Below are 14,587 nucleotides of genomic sequence, written 5' to 3'. Positions count from 1 at the left end.
TATTAATGTGTCAAAGTCCGTGGCATGCCGGAACAAACAGTGGATTCCGGACATATTTTGTTGTTACACCGGAAGTATTGATACACGGAAATATGTTTACCTTCTGGGCAGGTACCACCTGGTAAAGCTGGTTGATGAACTGTCGCCGGCTTTTTAAAATCCACCACACCCCTGGTATTGTTTGGTTGCTTATTTTGGAAGCGAATTAAGTCCTGGCGTGTTGGTATACGATTGGTCGTTGCTTGTTTACCTGTATATCTCCCATTTTAAACATCTCGCTGCTCGAGTGAGTTTGCTTCTTCCCGACACTGTCAATGCTCAAGTGTCCGATTGCTCACAAGAGTTGTTGTCCATTATGTGTCATCTGCAGCTGAGGACATTGATTTTTGTGGCCTGGGTGCTGGGTTACGTCGTCTTTCTGCATTCCATCAGAATGATATGGACTGCTAAATACACGCGAGGTCCACTGGCACGTTCGCTTTTAGTGAACATGGTGACCGCAGGGGAAGGAACAGGCATTGAAACGCAGGAGGTAGGATTTTTTCTCATCATCGGGATGGAAATACGTCATCGTGCGGCTCAGAAAGACACGCCAAGTACTAAACCATGTGTAGTTTGAAAGAACCATGATGTTATCTTTATCCTACTCGTTTCTTTTATTCCAGTGGTACAAATGCTGCCCAGATCTGCTTGGGGAGTCTCTGCGACCACTGTTTGTTGAGAGTCATCTGGATTCCGGCACCAAGGCTTTCATCAAGCGAAGCATTGAGAAATCAAATTGGTTGTTTACACAACTCTATCATTCATTTGTTTCTAGTGTCCTTACCCCTCTGGTGTCACGCACATCCATCAATGGGTGAGTCCGTAAGTCCCATAATTTCATGTGAAACACACTTTTTGACGTGTGTTACCCTCCTGCCCAGGTTTCTGGGTCGCGGGTCCATGTTTGTTTTTTCCGCGGAACAATTCCAGAAGCTTCTCAAGGTCGGGCCAGACTGGAAGGCAGAGAAACTCTTGGACCTCGGAGCCGGTGATGGTGCTGTTACAGAAATCATGAGAAGCCATTTTAGAGAAATTTATGCTACGGAGGTGTCGCCACCGATGAAATGGCACCTGCAGAGGAGGAATTTCAAGTAAGGATTTTGAGTTTTCTTCTTGCACCATTTATCTTCTCTGTTAAATTAGCTGTGTGAATGTGACTGCTTCTTGAAAAATGTAGTTAGAGCACCACTGTGTAAAGATTTTTAATGTGCATTTTAATAAGCATTTTTTTAACTATACCTTGTTTAAAAAATGCATTTCGTGCTATCATTGTGGAAATGAGAGACAATAAAAAAAACTGCCTCTCTTTGCGCTCCATCCACAGATTGATGGGCATCGACGAATGGCAGCGAAGCGGCCAGCAGTACGACGTCATCAGTTGTCTCAACCTGTTGGACCGCTGTGAGGATCCTCTTTATCTTCTGCGGGATATCAGGCGATCGCTTGTTCCCGACACCGGACGCCTCATTCTTGCTGCTGTTCTTCCTTTCCAACCCTACGTGGAAGTTGGTGGGTTACAGACTGGACAGATGACATTTGTACATTTTATTTAAGCATGCAAAGAGATTTTTAAATTGTTGTCAAGTTAGGAAATTTCATGTGATTTTTTTTTTTTCCCTTAATCATCAATTTCAATTTTTCACCATCTTTGTGCAATTTCTTGATAGGTGGGAGATGGCAGCGTCCTCAAGAGCACTTAAAAATACAAGGCAAGACATGGGAGGAGCAAGTCACTAATCTGTCAAATGAAGTCTTCCGAAAATCAGGATTTGAGGTAGAGACTGTGACCCGCTTGCCATACCTCTGCGAAGGGGACATGTACAACGATTATTATGTTCTCGATGATGCCGTTTTTGTTCTTAAGGCGTCAAATTCAACAGAAGACTCCGGTTAGTGAAAAATTAAACTTGGTGTGAGTGTTTACTAATTTTGCCAAAATGAACTTTGAAAAGATGGGTTGAAAGTCAGTCAAAGGACTGATGTATGTTTTTTTTAAAGGGCTGGAAGTGCAGGAATTTTGTTTACGATACCTCGTCATTTGAAAACAGGTCACTTTATTCCCAAACCTCAAAAGGGTGTACATTGTCGGGATCGTACAAATAAGAGCTACATATCGCTATACTTACTATACTGTATTATGTTCTTGTGTGGGAAGTTTTAAAATAGTTTCTTTCCATATCAATGTGAAAAAAATCGGATCTAAATGCACATTTATTGACGTGGTTTAAATGACTGATTTTTATACTGATTTGCATGATGCTAGTAATGAAGGTTCTCTCAAGGAAACTTTTTTTAAACTGTTTTAAAAAAGCACACATTTAAATCTTTGAGTTGTAGAATTCACTTACTCATCATGTACTGATGATTAAAGCAATTTGGGATTAAACTTCAAAATGTGTTGTTAATGCTTCTTTTTTTAATGTAATAAGAATCCACAAAATAGCCAATAAGAAGGTACATACCATTTTGTCGCTGTTGGGCGGAAACGGAATACAAAAATTGTATGGTAAACTTCATTTTTTTTAACAATTAAATGCCCGTGAAATGTCAAAAGTAACCTCACTTTGCGTGACTTGGACTCATGGGACATTTTTGGAAAATATATATTTGCAGGATAAGACTCAATCGTCACGCATAGTTCATTGTGACTTTTCTATTGCTTTTGTGTCATGGTTGAATATTAACTTACTTACTTTTCGTTTGAAATTAAACGCAACGCGCGTGTGCATAAATTATAACTACCAAAACTTCTCTTCTGATTGGTCCAGCCCAGAAGCGGATGCGATGTCCTATTGGCTGGTGTCTTTGTCCCGTCCTCGAGCCACGTCGATCATAAACTCGCCATTTTCCCCTCAATCGTAGCAAGATACGATCACTTTGCAACCTGGGGAAAATATATAAAGCAACGAGACAACCCTAATTTCGTTATTTAAGACTATCTCGTTATTGAAGACAATTTTAGGTCATCGCAGAGTCTTTATTCCCCTGACATCTGCTGGAGCACTCTGAAACATGAACATCTTCAGGCTAACCGGCGATCTGTCTCACTTAGCAGCCATCATCATCTTGCTGCTAAAAATATGGAAAACTCGTTCGTGTGCCGGTAAGTAGTCACATCCCTTAATCATCAACCTTTAGCACTGATAAGTTCATTTCGTGTAGTTCCACCAAATCGATGATGCGCGTATCTGTCGCAACATGCTTTGCAGCTAGTTGTAGCTAACGTGCAAATGTCGCTTGTCACAGGTGTGTCCTGTCCCAAGTTGTTGAACGATTAAAACATGTTTGGCAGCCCAATTGCTGCTCAATTACTTGCAGGATAATTTGGTGTGTGATGAATAAGAGTAGCGATGGTTTTTTCATACATTTTCGTCATGCAACTTTTTTTAGTGGAGCAGGCCGCTTACATTACGATAAAATGTTTACATTTGGTTGATTTTAGACCCAAACCCGAGATAAATGTATGTTGACAAGAGAACGAACTGTTGTCTGATGACTGACAGGTCTTGTCAAAGTTGTCCGGAATTAATCCAGGCGATTTATTGACGTCATTAATGACAACAAAAAATCATTTGGGTGCATTTATGCAACGGATTTTTGGACTCTTGACAGGAATTTCCGGAAAGAGTCAGATCCTGTTTGCCTTGGTCTTCACCACTCGCTACTTGGACCTGCTCACATCCTTCATTTCCTTCTACAATACAACTATGAAGGTGGGATAATTTTTTCATCCTGTTTCAGTAATTGGTGTGTTCCTCAAAGATTTTCAACCCAGTTCTGCTGAGATGCAAAATTAACGCGCCTATGTTGCCCATTCTGTCTTTCAGATCATCTATATCGGATGCGCGTATGCCACCCTATACCTGATCTACATGAAGTTCAAAGCGACGTACGACGGAAACCATGACACGTTCCGAGTGGAGTTTCTTGTCATTCCTATCAGTGGCCTCTCGTTTCTTGTGAATCATGACTTCTCTCCGCTGGAGGTCAGACATTGTACATATATGCAAGCCCTCCAAAGATTACAAAATATATAATGTTGTTTATGGTGTTCCTTTCCTCTGTTCTACCCCAGATCCTGTGGACTTTCTCCATTTATTTGGAATCAGTGGCCATTCTTCCGCAGCTTTTTATGATCAGCAAGACAGGCGAGGCCGAGACTATCACCACACACTACTTGTTCTTCTTGGGCCTCTATAGAGCCTTGTATCTCATCAACTGGATATGGAGGTTCTACTTCGAGGGATTCTTCGATATGATCGCCATTGTTGCAGGGGTGGTGCAAACTATCCTCTACTGCGACTTCTTCTACTTGTATGTCACAAAAGGTGAGTGCTCCCTCTGTCTTTTTATATGGTATGTCATGTTCTTCTTTCCCGTCTCTCATTTGTATAACACACATTTTTAATCTCATTGTAGTGCTCAAAGGGAAAAAACTAAGTTTGCCTGCTTAAGTGCCAAAAAAGAGCCTTTTGGTAGACTGAAGGAGGGGTAACAGGCCGGGCGGAGGAGACGCACGGACAACTTTCACCACCATTCCTTCCTCTTCCCCTCCCGCCACAGTAAGATGCCACCGAGCAAGCAGGAGCGGATTTCTGCATCATGTATTGATACCGCATCAGAATGACTGCAGAAGCTCGCCCCAGGATGATTGGATTTTTTTTTTGTTTAATGCATCTTCCATTAACTTTTTTTTTTGTATAAAGGACAACAAAGTGGTAAATATTTTCTACATGAAAAGTAAAGGTTATCTAGAACTGTTTTGAGATTTTTGTGCATTTATAGTTTCATTTGGCCTTTTATGAAATCCAAACAGCTATAGTGATATATTATTACATTTGGGATGGTATGTTCTAAATGCTCACTGCTTTTATTTTGCTTCTATTTTGAGAGGAAGACATTGCATCCTCCGTAGTTGGTGGAAAAAATGTATTTTATGAGTAAACAGTTTTTAAAATGTGATTTTTACATTTCCAGTGAAGAAAGTAAAAAAGCATGATTGGAATTTATTAACTATTGTTAAAGTGCTTTCACACTTGATCAGTATCTGCTATTTAGTTGTGGTGAATAGATTACTACATGTATTCAACATGTGATAAATCAGTAAGCACTTAGGCTTAATGGCTTTCAGACATCAAACGTACCACTTTTGTGCTATCTTGTTTCTTTTCTAATGAATAACAATTGTCACACTGTTGTGTATGTGATAAGTGTAACTTGGAGCATTATTTTGCTCTTTCAGAACCCTATCGTTTAAGCAGTCAATTCAACTCAAAACTGAAATTACCGGCTGTGTCCACGTGTTGGCAATTCACCACAAATAAAGATGATGAAATCGCTTGTCTTGCAGTTGATACTATTTACTGAGTAAGCAGTAGAAAATCCATCAAGCAGTAGAAAATCCATCATTTTAAAGGGCGGGGTCATAATAAAAGCAACATTTTCAAATATTGACGCATGCGCAGTGATGACGCTCTTCTCATTTCAAAACTAGTCATTCCGCCTTTCGACTGCATCAAAATCAAACTTTAAAAATAATGACGTTTGCAAACAATTTTATCGATTACGAAACATTCTTTTGTGCGTCAACTATGTCGAGGTCTGTTTGTGAGAAGTGGAACCTATGTGTATCCTGTGAAATGCTAGTCGGACACAAAATACCGTAGGACAAAGCTAGCTTGAATGTCGACCGTTAGCTGAGTAGCTTTAGTTTGACAATTGTGGAAATATTTATGTTTTAAATGTCATCCGCAATATACCAACGTTGATCTGGGAATTGTGAGTATTTAGAATCATAAAACCTTAAATGGTCCCACAATGGGGATTGTCAGCACATATGATGTATAATTTTACTCGTTTGCTTTAACTACGAGCTAACGGCCTCGTGTTGATGCGAAATACAGTACCATTTTTAAACACGAATAGTTGAAGGCAAATTGGAAAACTGGCTGCATTTGCTGTCTGGACTCGAAGGGAAATAAATATGAATACAGGTACAGTCATTTTAAATATCTGCACTTGAGTTTTTATTCTTATTCGGTAGGTGGGTGGTTATCTAACGCAATTGGAAAATGAACCTTTTCGCGTTTCATTTAGGTGTGCAACTTCCAATGTCTGCATTGCGACTCCTGATCTCACCAGTTAAGATCGTCTCAGCTGCAATCTGGCAGATCATCGAGCAACGAGTTGTGTCTGATTATGGCATGCTCGAGGATTTTGTTTCCATGGTGACAGACGTTGTGCCAGAGTTGCTTACCAACTGTCAGCGTACCCAACTCGTCCTGGGTCTCAGAGCACAGGTTGGGCAGTCAGTCCAAATTAGAATGCAAGTGCTTAGTAATGTACTTGTAGTAACCGTGAAATCCTAAATTTCATGTCATTCCTTTTGATTCTAGGTGATCCTGGAGTTGTGTCATTTTGAAGGCGAGGCTCATTTACATGATTTAGAGCAACATCTGGATCGGATGAGCATTCTTGTCAAGGTATTAAATTTTGCATGAGACACGAATTTGAGGTCACCTCATTTGAACATCATAAAACAGATATTTTGTTTTATAGAAAGGTTGAATTACTTTCATGGAATTTCACAATGTTTTGCAGAACTGTGCTACAAACGACTATGTTAATCTGTGCTCAAAGTTTGTGGCTTTTGTGAAACACCTACTGAACAATCCTGCTGAGAAGGAACACTTTTTCACTGTAAGTGCTACAAACCTGACATAAAAAAAACTCAGAGTTAAAGCCATGAAAGGGAAATAAAAGCTTTGTTTGAATGCATGGATTTTTTTTTACATATTACTGGTGGCGATGAACAGGCTTTCGCTGAATTTCTGACCAGGACTGTCACATTTTGCATGACAACAAAGACACAATTTCTATTTGTTTTCCTTATAGGAAGTGTTTCCCAAGGAGTTTGGCCCGTCATACGATAAGGCTCTTAGGTCCCTTATGGAGCTCTTTCTTTCCAGACTTCAGACATTTCTTCCTGAGCAAACCTTCCAACAGGTACACACAAGAAAAATAAAATTACAAATACATTCTCGTTATATACATATTTTCCTTCATGTAGGTTGCCACTACGTGCGGTGAGGTGTCCTCTGTTCTGGGCGACTCCTTGAAGACCATGCGTAACTGCGATGCATTCAAAACTCTGCTTCAGTATCACAAATGCCGTGATCTTCTCGGACACAATGGCAAGTATTTTGCATTTCCCTTCATTTGATTGAATTTGATTCCATTTTGCCATTTGAGAACAGCTTGAAGTTACCAAATGCGATTTCTTGTCTTCCTTATGGGTTATATTCTACATTGCCAGGCTGAATATACACCAGATGTTTTTCATGCTACTAACTGAATCATGAATTGAGCGCCAAAATGTTCTCATTTTGTCTTTTGACAGATATTTACTCAGATGACACCTACATCGTGTCTGCTCTCAAGTGCGCCACAGTCAGAGAAAATTTCTCACGGGAGACTCCTGCATGCACATCTTCTCAACACAAAGAAGCTAAAACAACCACGGCAGGGGATCAGGTCACGGAAGAGCTTGATGTAGCTCCCGGAATCGTTGAATGTGCTTCTGAAGAAATCTCACACAATGAAAAGAAAACACCCGATGCGTCTTTAAAGTGTGGACCAAGCACGGAAAGCATTTTGGTAGAAAATAACAACGTTGAGATTGCTGGTAAAAAGGAGAAATCTGTTTCCAATCTGACGGAAGCATCGGTTTTGACATCTCCAGATTTCTCTGATGTTGAAGATAATGGAAGTGAAGAATCCTCCTGGTCTTTCTACTCAGAAGAGGAATCTGAGAGTAGTCCATTGTCCTGGTCCTTTGATGAGGATGACGCCTCTGTCGGGTCACCTCCAAATTTCGTAAATAAGGTCACTCCGCTCAGAAAAAAAGGCAAATTAACCGCAGCTTGCAGCACAAAGCGCCTCGCCAGCCCAAAAAACCCTCCTCCAAAAAAGCCCCGTCAAGTCACCTGCTTCATCTGCAACGAGCAAGTGGGAACCAACCTAAAAATCCACATGAAAACCCATTTTCCAGACTCGCAGTACACGTGCCCGCAATGCAACAGCAGGTTTAAACTCTTCGCATCCCTCAAGAAACATTTGGTCAGAAAATGCTTTGAGCACGCTCAACAACCGGCGGAAACCGAGGCGGACCAGGATTTCTATCAATGCGACAGCTGCGAAAAGGCTTTCAAGAATAGCCGCTCACTGGAAGCCCACAAACAGACCCACGCCGACCTCTACTGCGACGTGTGCAGGAAAGTCTTAAAAGACGCCGCGTCGTTGGAACGACATAAAACCTCCCACACTGCATTTCGGTGTACTCGCTGTGAGCAGACCTTTACCCGTTTTAAACCCTTGCGGAGACATTATCAACATTTCCACAACATCAACAAACCCTTTGAGTGTACCTGCTGCTCCAAAACATTCACCAAACTCGAATATTTGATCAGACACGAATGGAGGGACATCGGTCAGCTGCCGTTAAAGTGCAATATTTGCAACATGAGATTTCGGAGCGATTACGATCTAGTTTCGCATCAACGGGTTCACACAAAGGAGAAACCTTTTCTGTGCGGAGAATGCGGCAAAACCTTCTCCCAGAAGCCCAATCTGCTGCGGCACCATCGCTTCATCCACAGCAAGCATAAAGACGAAAAGAAATACTTTTGCGCCGAGTGCCAGACGTCCTTTAAAGAGAAAGGAGCTCTGCGACAGCACCAGAAGATCAAACACCTCAACGCGGTCATCCGCCGCCATCTTTGCCCGTACTGCGGAAAATCATTCTCCGCGTCATCCATCGCTCGCCATAAATTGATCCACACCGGAGAGCGACCTTTAAAATGCAACGCTCCTAACTGCGACAAGACCTTCATGACAGCTACCGAGAAGAAGAAGCACTATCTCATGCATCATTCCACCGAACGACCGTTCAAATGCGATATTTGCGGAAAGGGCTTCATCACAATCGGGATACGGAATGAGCACATGAAGCTCCATTCGGGCAAGAAGCCCTTTGTATGCGGCATTTGCATCAAGGGGTTCTCAAAGCGCTATAGCTTGAAGAGACACCAGAAACTTGTGCATGAAATTCATCATTAGGATTCCTCAATTTATGACTTCTGGTCCTTGCATATCTAAAGTAAAACTAGCTAACGCTAAATGCTAATTAATGTCTTCATGAACTTTTATTTGTCAGTTTGTTTCTTCCACGTCAACCGTTTTTTCCTGATATTTCGTTTCCGTTTGTATTCAGGTACAAAGACAGAATTAATATTCTTGACTTACTGTTACCTTTTTTTTCCATTTCTTTTAAACAAAATCAATGATGTATAGATAATACGATTAATTGTTGCTCCCATTGAACTGATTTTAGCCACCCCCCACCCAAAAAATAAATAAAGTTTAACATGTAGCTTGATTATTTTTGAGTGATAAGTGAGTTACATCAGGATTGTAAACATTTCCAGCGAGCTATCGTCCAAATCAACAGATCGCTGAACAAAGAAATGAACTCGTGAATAAATATTGTCTAAAGGTAGTTTCTAACACAAACATCGTGCTGCTGTGACGTTTTCTGCCTGCGCCACATATCAAGTTTTGGGAAAGTTGCAATTTGGCAATCTTTAAATAACCCCTTCGATTTTTGGGGGGTTAAAATGTGAAAAATAAACCCACCCAAGAAAAATCGCCATTACATCATCACCAAAACGCATTTTGCGTCGTAAACGGAACGAATAATTTTAAGCGTATTCTGCCGGAGTATTGTTCCGAACGGAACGCCAAGACAGCCGTTGACGCACAAAGCTCCACTTCCTATGGTGTATTTCGATGTTTTCTGTTAAAAAAATAATATTGGAGAAAGAGTGTTGATCCCACAGATGCACATTCGCCCCACCGTGGTGTAATGTGAATATATTAGGATGGATGAAGGTTCCTCCGAACAACCCGGTGAGTAAAAACTAGCCGGATTAGTTTGGCTAGGCCTAGGCGCAATGGGCGCGCGGGAATAGCATTGCTAACTCATGTCCGATACGAGTTTGTTACTCAATTAACTTTTGTTACAGTCCGGAAACCATTTTATTTACTTTACTTTAATTGCTTATCGCTCACTCGATGCGGCGTTTACTTCGGAATATGTGCTATTTCTTGTAAATTTAGATTTCGTCTCCGGCTCCCTTAGCGGTCACAAGGTAAGATTAGCACTCGATATGGGCTGACTCCAAGTGATCCAAATTGAACACAATTTACAATGTAGCACTTGGGTTTATAGTTAAACAAAACATTTGTGCCGAAACGTTTTTAACATTCTGGTTTACATCGTGCTATTTTGTTAGGAACGGCTAGAATGTATGGATTAATGCGTCAATTGAGATGAAAGATAACTTTATGAATAGGTATATTTTCAGGTTGCTTTTCACTGTATATGATGGAAAAAATCCCATTGCATGGCATGAATTGTTTTGTTAAATAAATAAAATGTTTGTTGTCGCATTAAAAAAATATTTGTTAGGATTGGTTGCGTAACATTTGAACCACTTAGTGTATACTAAAGTACGTTTTTGCGCAAATACAATATACACGTCTCATCTCAAAAATGTCAGTGTCCTTGTGTCAAATGTCCATGACAGTTGAACATTTCTCTCCACGCTTAGGTCCCTCTCTCCCCCTCCCCACTCTACGCCTCCTGGTTCCACCGATTCGTCTGTTCTCTGCAGCCATCTGGCAGACAATAGATCACAAGATTGTATCGGATTATGGACTGCTTGAGGAGTTTGTATTTATGGTGACCGAAATTGTTCCTCAACTCCTTTCAACCAGGCAACGTGCGGAACTGATTTTGGGTCTTCGAGCACGGGTAAGAAAACTTTCTGAACTCAATCTTAACCATGCCTCCATTTGTTGAGTATTGTGTATGATTTCAAAAAGCTGCAGTAAAATTGTACTGCAATGGTTCTCCATTATTTCACAGATACATGGATCATTTCAATTTTGATGGTGATTTAATTTCTCAATTATTAAAGTGTCATTTTTCTCTTTGTTTGTAGCTCATCCTGGAGCTGTGCCGCTCTGAGGAGACTGCAAATATCGAAACCATCCAGCCGCATCTCGATCGTATGCAAAGCCTTCAATCGCTTTGGAAAGTAGAGGTGAGTGGATTTTTTTTGCTTTGCATGCCCATCACACGAAGTTGTCATTTATTTAGTTTTTTTTTTCTGTTGTTTTGACTTCAAGATGGCGCGCCGTGAGAGTGGCTGCCTTTACAGTAGCTCCTGTATTTTGTTTTTTTCCCCTTTATTCCTTTTTCTCTTACTTTCATCAATTTTGCTGCTATAAAATGTACATTGCGAGACTAATAAAGGCTAATCCAATTTAATTTAACCATTGGACCCATGTTAAAATGCAATTATTGCTTTTTTTCTATTTTGCAGATTGACAATGCAACACCGGACATTTCAGAGTCTCATTTTATGAGCCTTGTGCGGAATTTGCTGAGAAATTGTGTCGAAAGAGAGAATTTTTTTCAGGTAAGTTTGTTTCCCTTGCATGCCAACGTTACCGCGATCACGTGTTGGATGATCGATCATGAAAGATGAATTTCCTTTGTGCAGGATGTTTTTCCTGAAGATTTTGGTCCCACATACGACAAAGCCATCCAGACATTGATGTGGCTCTTTCTGTCCAGACTCGAAAAGCTTATTCCAACTCAGTCTCTCCAGCAGGTAGGTAGCAATGATTCAAGTTTACAATGATTCTCTATAGGGTTTTATCTGAAGTTGGCTTTTAAATTGCAAATATCGTCATTCTGGGACTATTAAAGGTATTATGACTCTGAAATTGTAAACAAAAGTTCCCATTTTTCTTCTTTGCTAGATCGCGTCTTTGCTAAGTGATTCCTCTTCGATTCTGAGGGAGTGCATGGAGTCTTTCACTGTGTCCCAGGGGCTCAAAACCGTATTGGACACTCACAAAGACCTCAGCCAGTTGGAGGATGTTGGTAAGCACCGAGGATTTATAGCTATTTAATCATGCATTTTTTTATTTTTTTGCGTTATTGTGAGCAAATAGGCACCATTGCGGGTTTGACTAGATGAATGTCATTTTTATCCTCTATTTCCAGAATCCTGTGAGGTCGATAGTGGCATCTTATCCGCTCTCTGTCTTCCCCCTGCGGAAAGAGACGCCATGATCAATGAGCAAGCGGCAACCAATCCGGAGACGAGCGCGGCTTATACAGACTGCACAGAGATGGACGTCAAAAACGGCGACAAAATGGCATTTTCTGAGGAAAGTGTCCCAAAACCGTGGTTCGGAATCGATCAGGATGTGAAGCCAGATATCAGCAAGGGGGTCGGTTTAGAAAGCACAAATGCTGATCGTTGCGAAACAGAAGAGTCCCACGACAACCTCTCTGAAACGCTAATAATAGGGGAGGACGGCAAGGTGACGGTACTGGATAACTTGCCGAAAACGCCAAACAGACGCGGGAGAAAAAAGAAGCGCCTGGACGACGAAGATTTTCAAATGCCGGCTGCCGCGCGCGATCCGGATTTCGACATATTGAAAAGACCAGTGCGGAAGAATCGCGGACTCAAAATGAAGCGGCTCCTGTCCCAGTGGCGAAAATCTGGAAGGACGACATCCGGCGATAGTAGTCCAAAAAGATTTTCAGGCTCTCTCGTCTCAACCAAAGCCGACGATCTCGATGACAGAACGTGCGCCGTGTGCGGCAAGGTGGTTAGCCATCCCAGGTTCTTAGAACGTCACATGAGCCAACACGCCGAAGAATTGACTTACTCTTGCGCCGATTGCCAAAGACATTTCAAGAACTTCCGCTCGTTGCAGCAGCACAAATGCCAAAATGTCACGACGGAGACGGAAGCCCAGAAAGAGAACGCAGACGCCGCCGGAGAAGACGATAAATCCGTTATCCTCATCTGCGAACCGGGGAACCAAACGGCGCCGACGGACAACGCCGCGGACGACCCCGATTACTTACCCGCCGGAGGGAAACGTGCCGCCAAAAGCCCGGAGGACACTAAAAGCATCCTGGACGGTCCGTTCTATTGTCCGCATTGCAGCGCTGAGTTCAAATGCAAGCAGACCTTTCGGTTTCATTTAAGAAACATCTGTTACAACGAACAACAGGTGGATCCCGATCAACCCGAAGATATCCGCCATTGCTTCCGCTGCAACGAATGCGACAAGGCTTTTAAGTACAAGTCCACTTTGGATTCCCACAAGCAAACGCACAACCCGCTGTACTGCGAGGTTTGCATGAAATTAGTCCGCGATTCGGAAGCTCTGGCCATGCATAAAGAATCGCACACGCCGTTCCAGTGCAACCACTGCGAGGATCACTTCCCCGTGTTCAAGGCCCTGCATAAGCACTACATCGACGTCCACAATCCCACCGAGCCGTTTACGTGCGCCCACTGCGAGACCACCTTTGCCAGTTTGAAGCGTTACATCCGACATGAATGGAAACACACCGGCTACCAGCCGTTTCAATGCCCCCATTGCTCCAAAAGATTCCGATCGTACTCGGATCTAGTGGAGCATCAGAAAAAACACACCAAAGCCTATCCGTTCCTCTGCTGGGAATGCGGCAAGAAATTCCGCCACGGCGTCACTCTGACGAGGCACGTCGAACGCGTCCATCAATCCGGCGAACTTCTCAACGATAAAGTTTTACCCACGTTCGCCTGCAACCAGTGCGATAAGAGTTTCACCTCAAGGAGATGCCTCCTGAAACACGATAACTTCCATCACAAAGGCATGCGTTTCCCGTGCGAGCATTGCGGAAAGGGATTCTTCGGTAAAGACGCCCTCGTCAGGCACACTTTGATCCATACGGGCGAAAGGCCTTTCAAATGCGATGACTGCGACAAATCTTTCCGTTCCTCGGCTGAACTGAAAATCCATCGCAGGTACCATACCGGGGAAAGGCCGTTTAAGTGTAGCATCTGCGATAAAGGTTTTGTCCAGTCTTGTTTTCTTACGCTACACATGCGGACCCACACTGGAGAGAGACCCTACGTATGCGCCATCTGTAACAAAGCCTTTTCCAGTTTACACGGCCTAAAAAGACATCGCAGGCTTGTTCACGCGTAGTTGATGCTGATTAAAAATAGGATGTGGTTATGACAGGCTTCAAATGTGTTTATTTTGAATATTTGAAGCACAGAAACAAAAATTGGGGGGGCATTGGAACTAAATTAACGGGGAGAGGGTTGACTGGTCTTTCTGTAAATGTTACAAAGTTGGCTGTAAAGAACTCATTAAAATGTAAATCGTTTAAATCATGTAACTATTTTTACAGAGTTGTTTGCTGTTGGTCTACATAAGATTAATATGTACAAGTGCTGAAACAATAACTTCTTTGGGAATAAATTTGCCTTTCTTCAACAAATCAAACTTTATTTCTGTTTGTTATTGGAGACCCCAAAATCGAATGTAAGATATAGTCGCACAGACGTTTAGTATATTTTTAAACAGATAGAAATATGAAAAGTGATCACTATGCAGA

At 42.0% G+C, this 14,587-nt stretch overlaps 4 protein-coding genes across 5 annotated transcripts; all 4 read left to right on the top strand.

Moving 5' to 3' along the window:
• The first annotated feature begins 48 nt into the window (after positions 1–48).
• On the top strand, positions 49–2,443 carry mettl9 (methyltransferase 9, His-X-His N1-histidine). 2 transcript variants are annotated; one of them, XM_089015502.1, is made up of 6 exons: positions 49–286; positions 371–532; positions 666–856; positions 924–1,133; positions 1,367–1,551; positions 1,710–2,443. In XM_089015502.1, the coding sequence occupies exons 2-6, from the start codon at positions 434–436 to the stop codon at positions 1,934–1,936; spliced, it is 912 nt and encodes a 303-aa protein (XP_088871628.1). In that variant the 5' UTR covers positions 49–286; positions 371–433; the 3' UTR covers positions 1,937–2,443. The 2 variants fall into 2 exon arrangements, with proteins under 2 accessions (XP_088871628.1, XP_088871627.1); XM_089015501.1 differs by lacking the exon at positions 49–286 and having other exon boundaries at positions 297–532.
• Positions 2,444–2,856: 413 nt separating this feature from the next.
• Positions 2,857–5,391, top strand: LOC148887249 (ER lumen protein-retaining receptor 2). The gene is made up of 5 exons (XM_089015505.1): positions 2,857–3,145; positions 3,655–3,755; positions 3,870–4,028; positions 4,118–4,370; positions 4,462–5,391. Exons 1-5 carry the CDS (start codon positions 3,055–3,057, stop codon positions 4,494–4,496), a joined length of 639 nt encoding a protein of 212 aa, XP_088871631.1. The 5' UTR covers positions 2,857–3,054; the 3' UTR covers positions 4,497–5,391.
• Positions 5,392–5,638: 247 nt separating this feature from the next.
• Positions 5,639–9,513, top strand: LOC148887248 (uncharacterized). Its single transcript, XM_089015378.1, has 7 exons — positions 5,639–6,035; positions 6,139–6,341; positions 6,438–6,524; positions 6,643–6,741; positions 6,937–7,047; positions 7,112–7,235; positions 7,442–9,513. Exons 1-7 carry the CDS (start codon positions 6,026–6,028, stop codon positions 9,157–9,159), a joined length of 2,352 nt encoding a protein of 783 aa, XP_088871504.1. The 5' UTR covers positions 5,639–6,025; the 3' UTR covers positions 9,160–9,513.
• A 323-nt stretch (positions 9,514–9,836) lies between these two features.
• Positions 9,837–14,463, top strand: LOC148887247 (uncharacterized). Its single transcript, XM_089016122.1, has 7 exons — positions 9,837–10,008; positions 10,713–10,915; positions 11,106–11,207; positions 11,490–11,585; positions 11,670–11,780; positions 11,932–12,055; positions 12,179–14,463. Exons 1-7 carry the CDS (start codon positions 9,981–9,983, stop codon positions 14,170–14,172), a joined length of 2,658 nt encoding a protein of 885 aa, XP_088872248.1. The 5' UTR covers positions 9,837–9,980; the 3' UTR covers positions 14,173–14,463.
• Positions 14,464–14,587: the final 124 nt, after the last annotated feature.

This window comes from Hippocampus bargibanti, linkage group LG15, assembly GCF_051943395.1.
Source record: "Hippocampus bargibanti isolate YZ-2025 linkage group LG15, ASM5194339v1, whole genome shotgun sequence".
Taxonomy (NCBI): domain Eukaryota; kingdom Metazoa; phylum Chordata; class Actinopteri; order Syngnathiformes; family Syngnathidae; genus Hippocampus; species Hippocampus bargibanti.
This window is presented reverse-complemented; position numbering and strand designations above follow the sequence as displayed.

Coding starts and splice junctions, on each gene's coding strand:
- LOC148887249 (XM_089015505.1), top strand. CDS start 3,055: ATGAACATCTTCAGGCTAACCGGCGATCTGTCTCACTTAGCAGCCATC. Junction 3,146..3,654: donor GAAAACTCGTTCGTGTGCCG/GTAAGTAGTCAC, acceptor GACTCTTGACAG/GAATTTCCGGAAAGAGTCAG. Junction 4,029..4,117: donor ATGACTTCTCTCCGCTGGAG/GTCAGACATTGT, acceptor GTTCTACCCCAG/ATCCTGTGGACTTTCTCCAT.
- mettl9 (XM_089015501.1), top strand. CDS start 356: ATGTGTCATCTGCAGCTGAGGACATTGATTTTTGTGGCCTGGGTGCTG. Junction 533..665: donor CAGGCATTGAAACGCAGGAG/GTAGGATTTTTT, acceptor CTTTTATTCCAG/TGGTACAAATGCTGCCCAGA. Junction 1,552..1,709: donor CCAACCCTACGTGGAAGTTG/GTGGGTTACAGA, acceptor ATTTCTTGATAG/GTGGGAGATGGCAGCGTCCT.
- LOC148887248 (XM_089015378.1), top strand. Junction 6,342..6,437: donor TCCTGGGTCTCAGAGCACAG/GTTGGGCAGTCA, acceptor TTTTGATTCTAG/GTGATCCTGGAGTTGTGTCA. Junction 7,236..7,441: donor TGATCTTCTCGGACACAATG/GCAAGTATTTTG, acceptor GTCTTTTGACAG/ATATTTACTCAGATGACACC.
- LOC148887247 (XM_089016122.1), top strand. CDS start 9,981: ATGGATGAAGGTTCCTCCGAACAACCCG. Junction 11,208..11,489: donor AATCGCTTTGGAAAGTAGAG/GTGAGTGGATTT, acceptor TCTATTTTGCAG/ATTGACAATGCAACACCGGA. Junction 12,056..12,178: donor CAGCCAGTTGGAGGATGTTG/GTAAGCACCGAG, acceptor CTCTATTTCCAG/AATCCTGTGAGGTCGATAGT.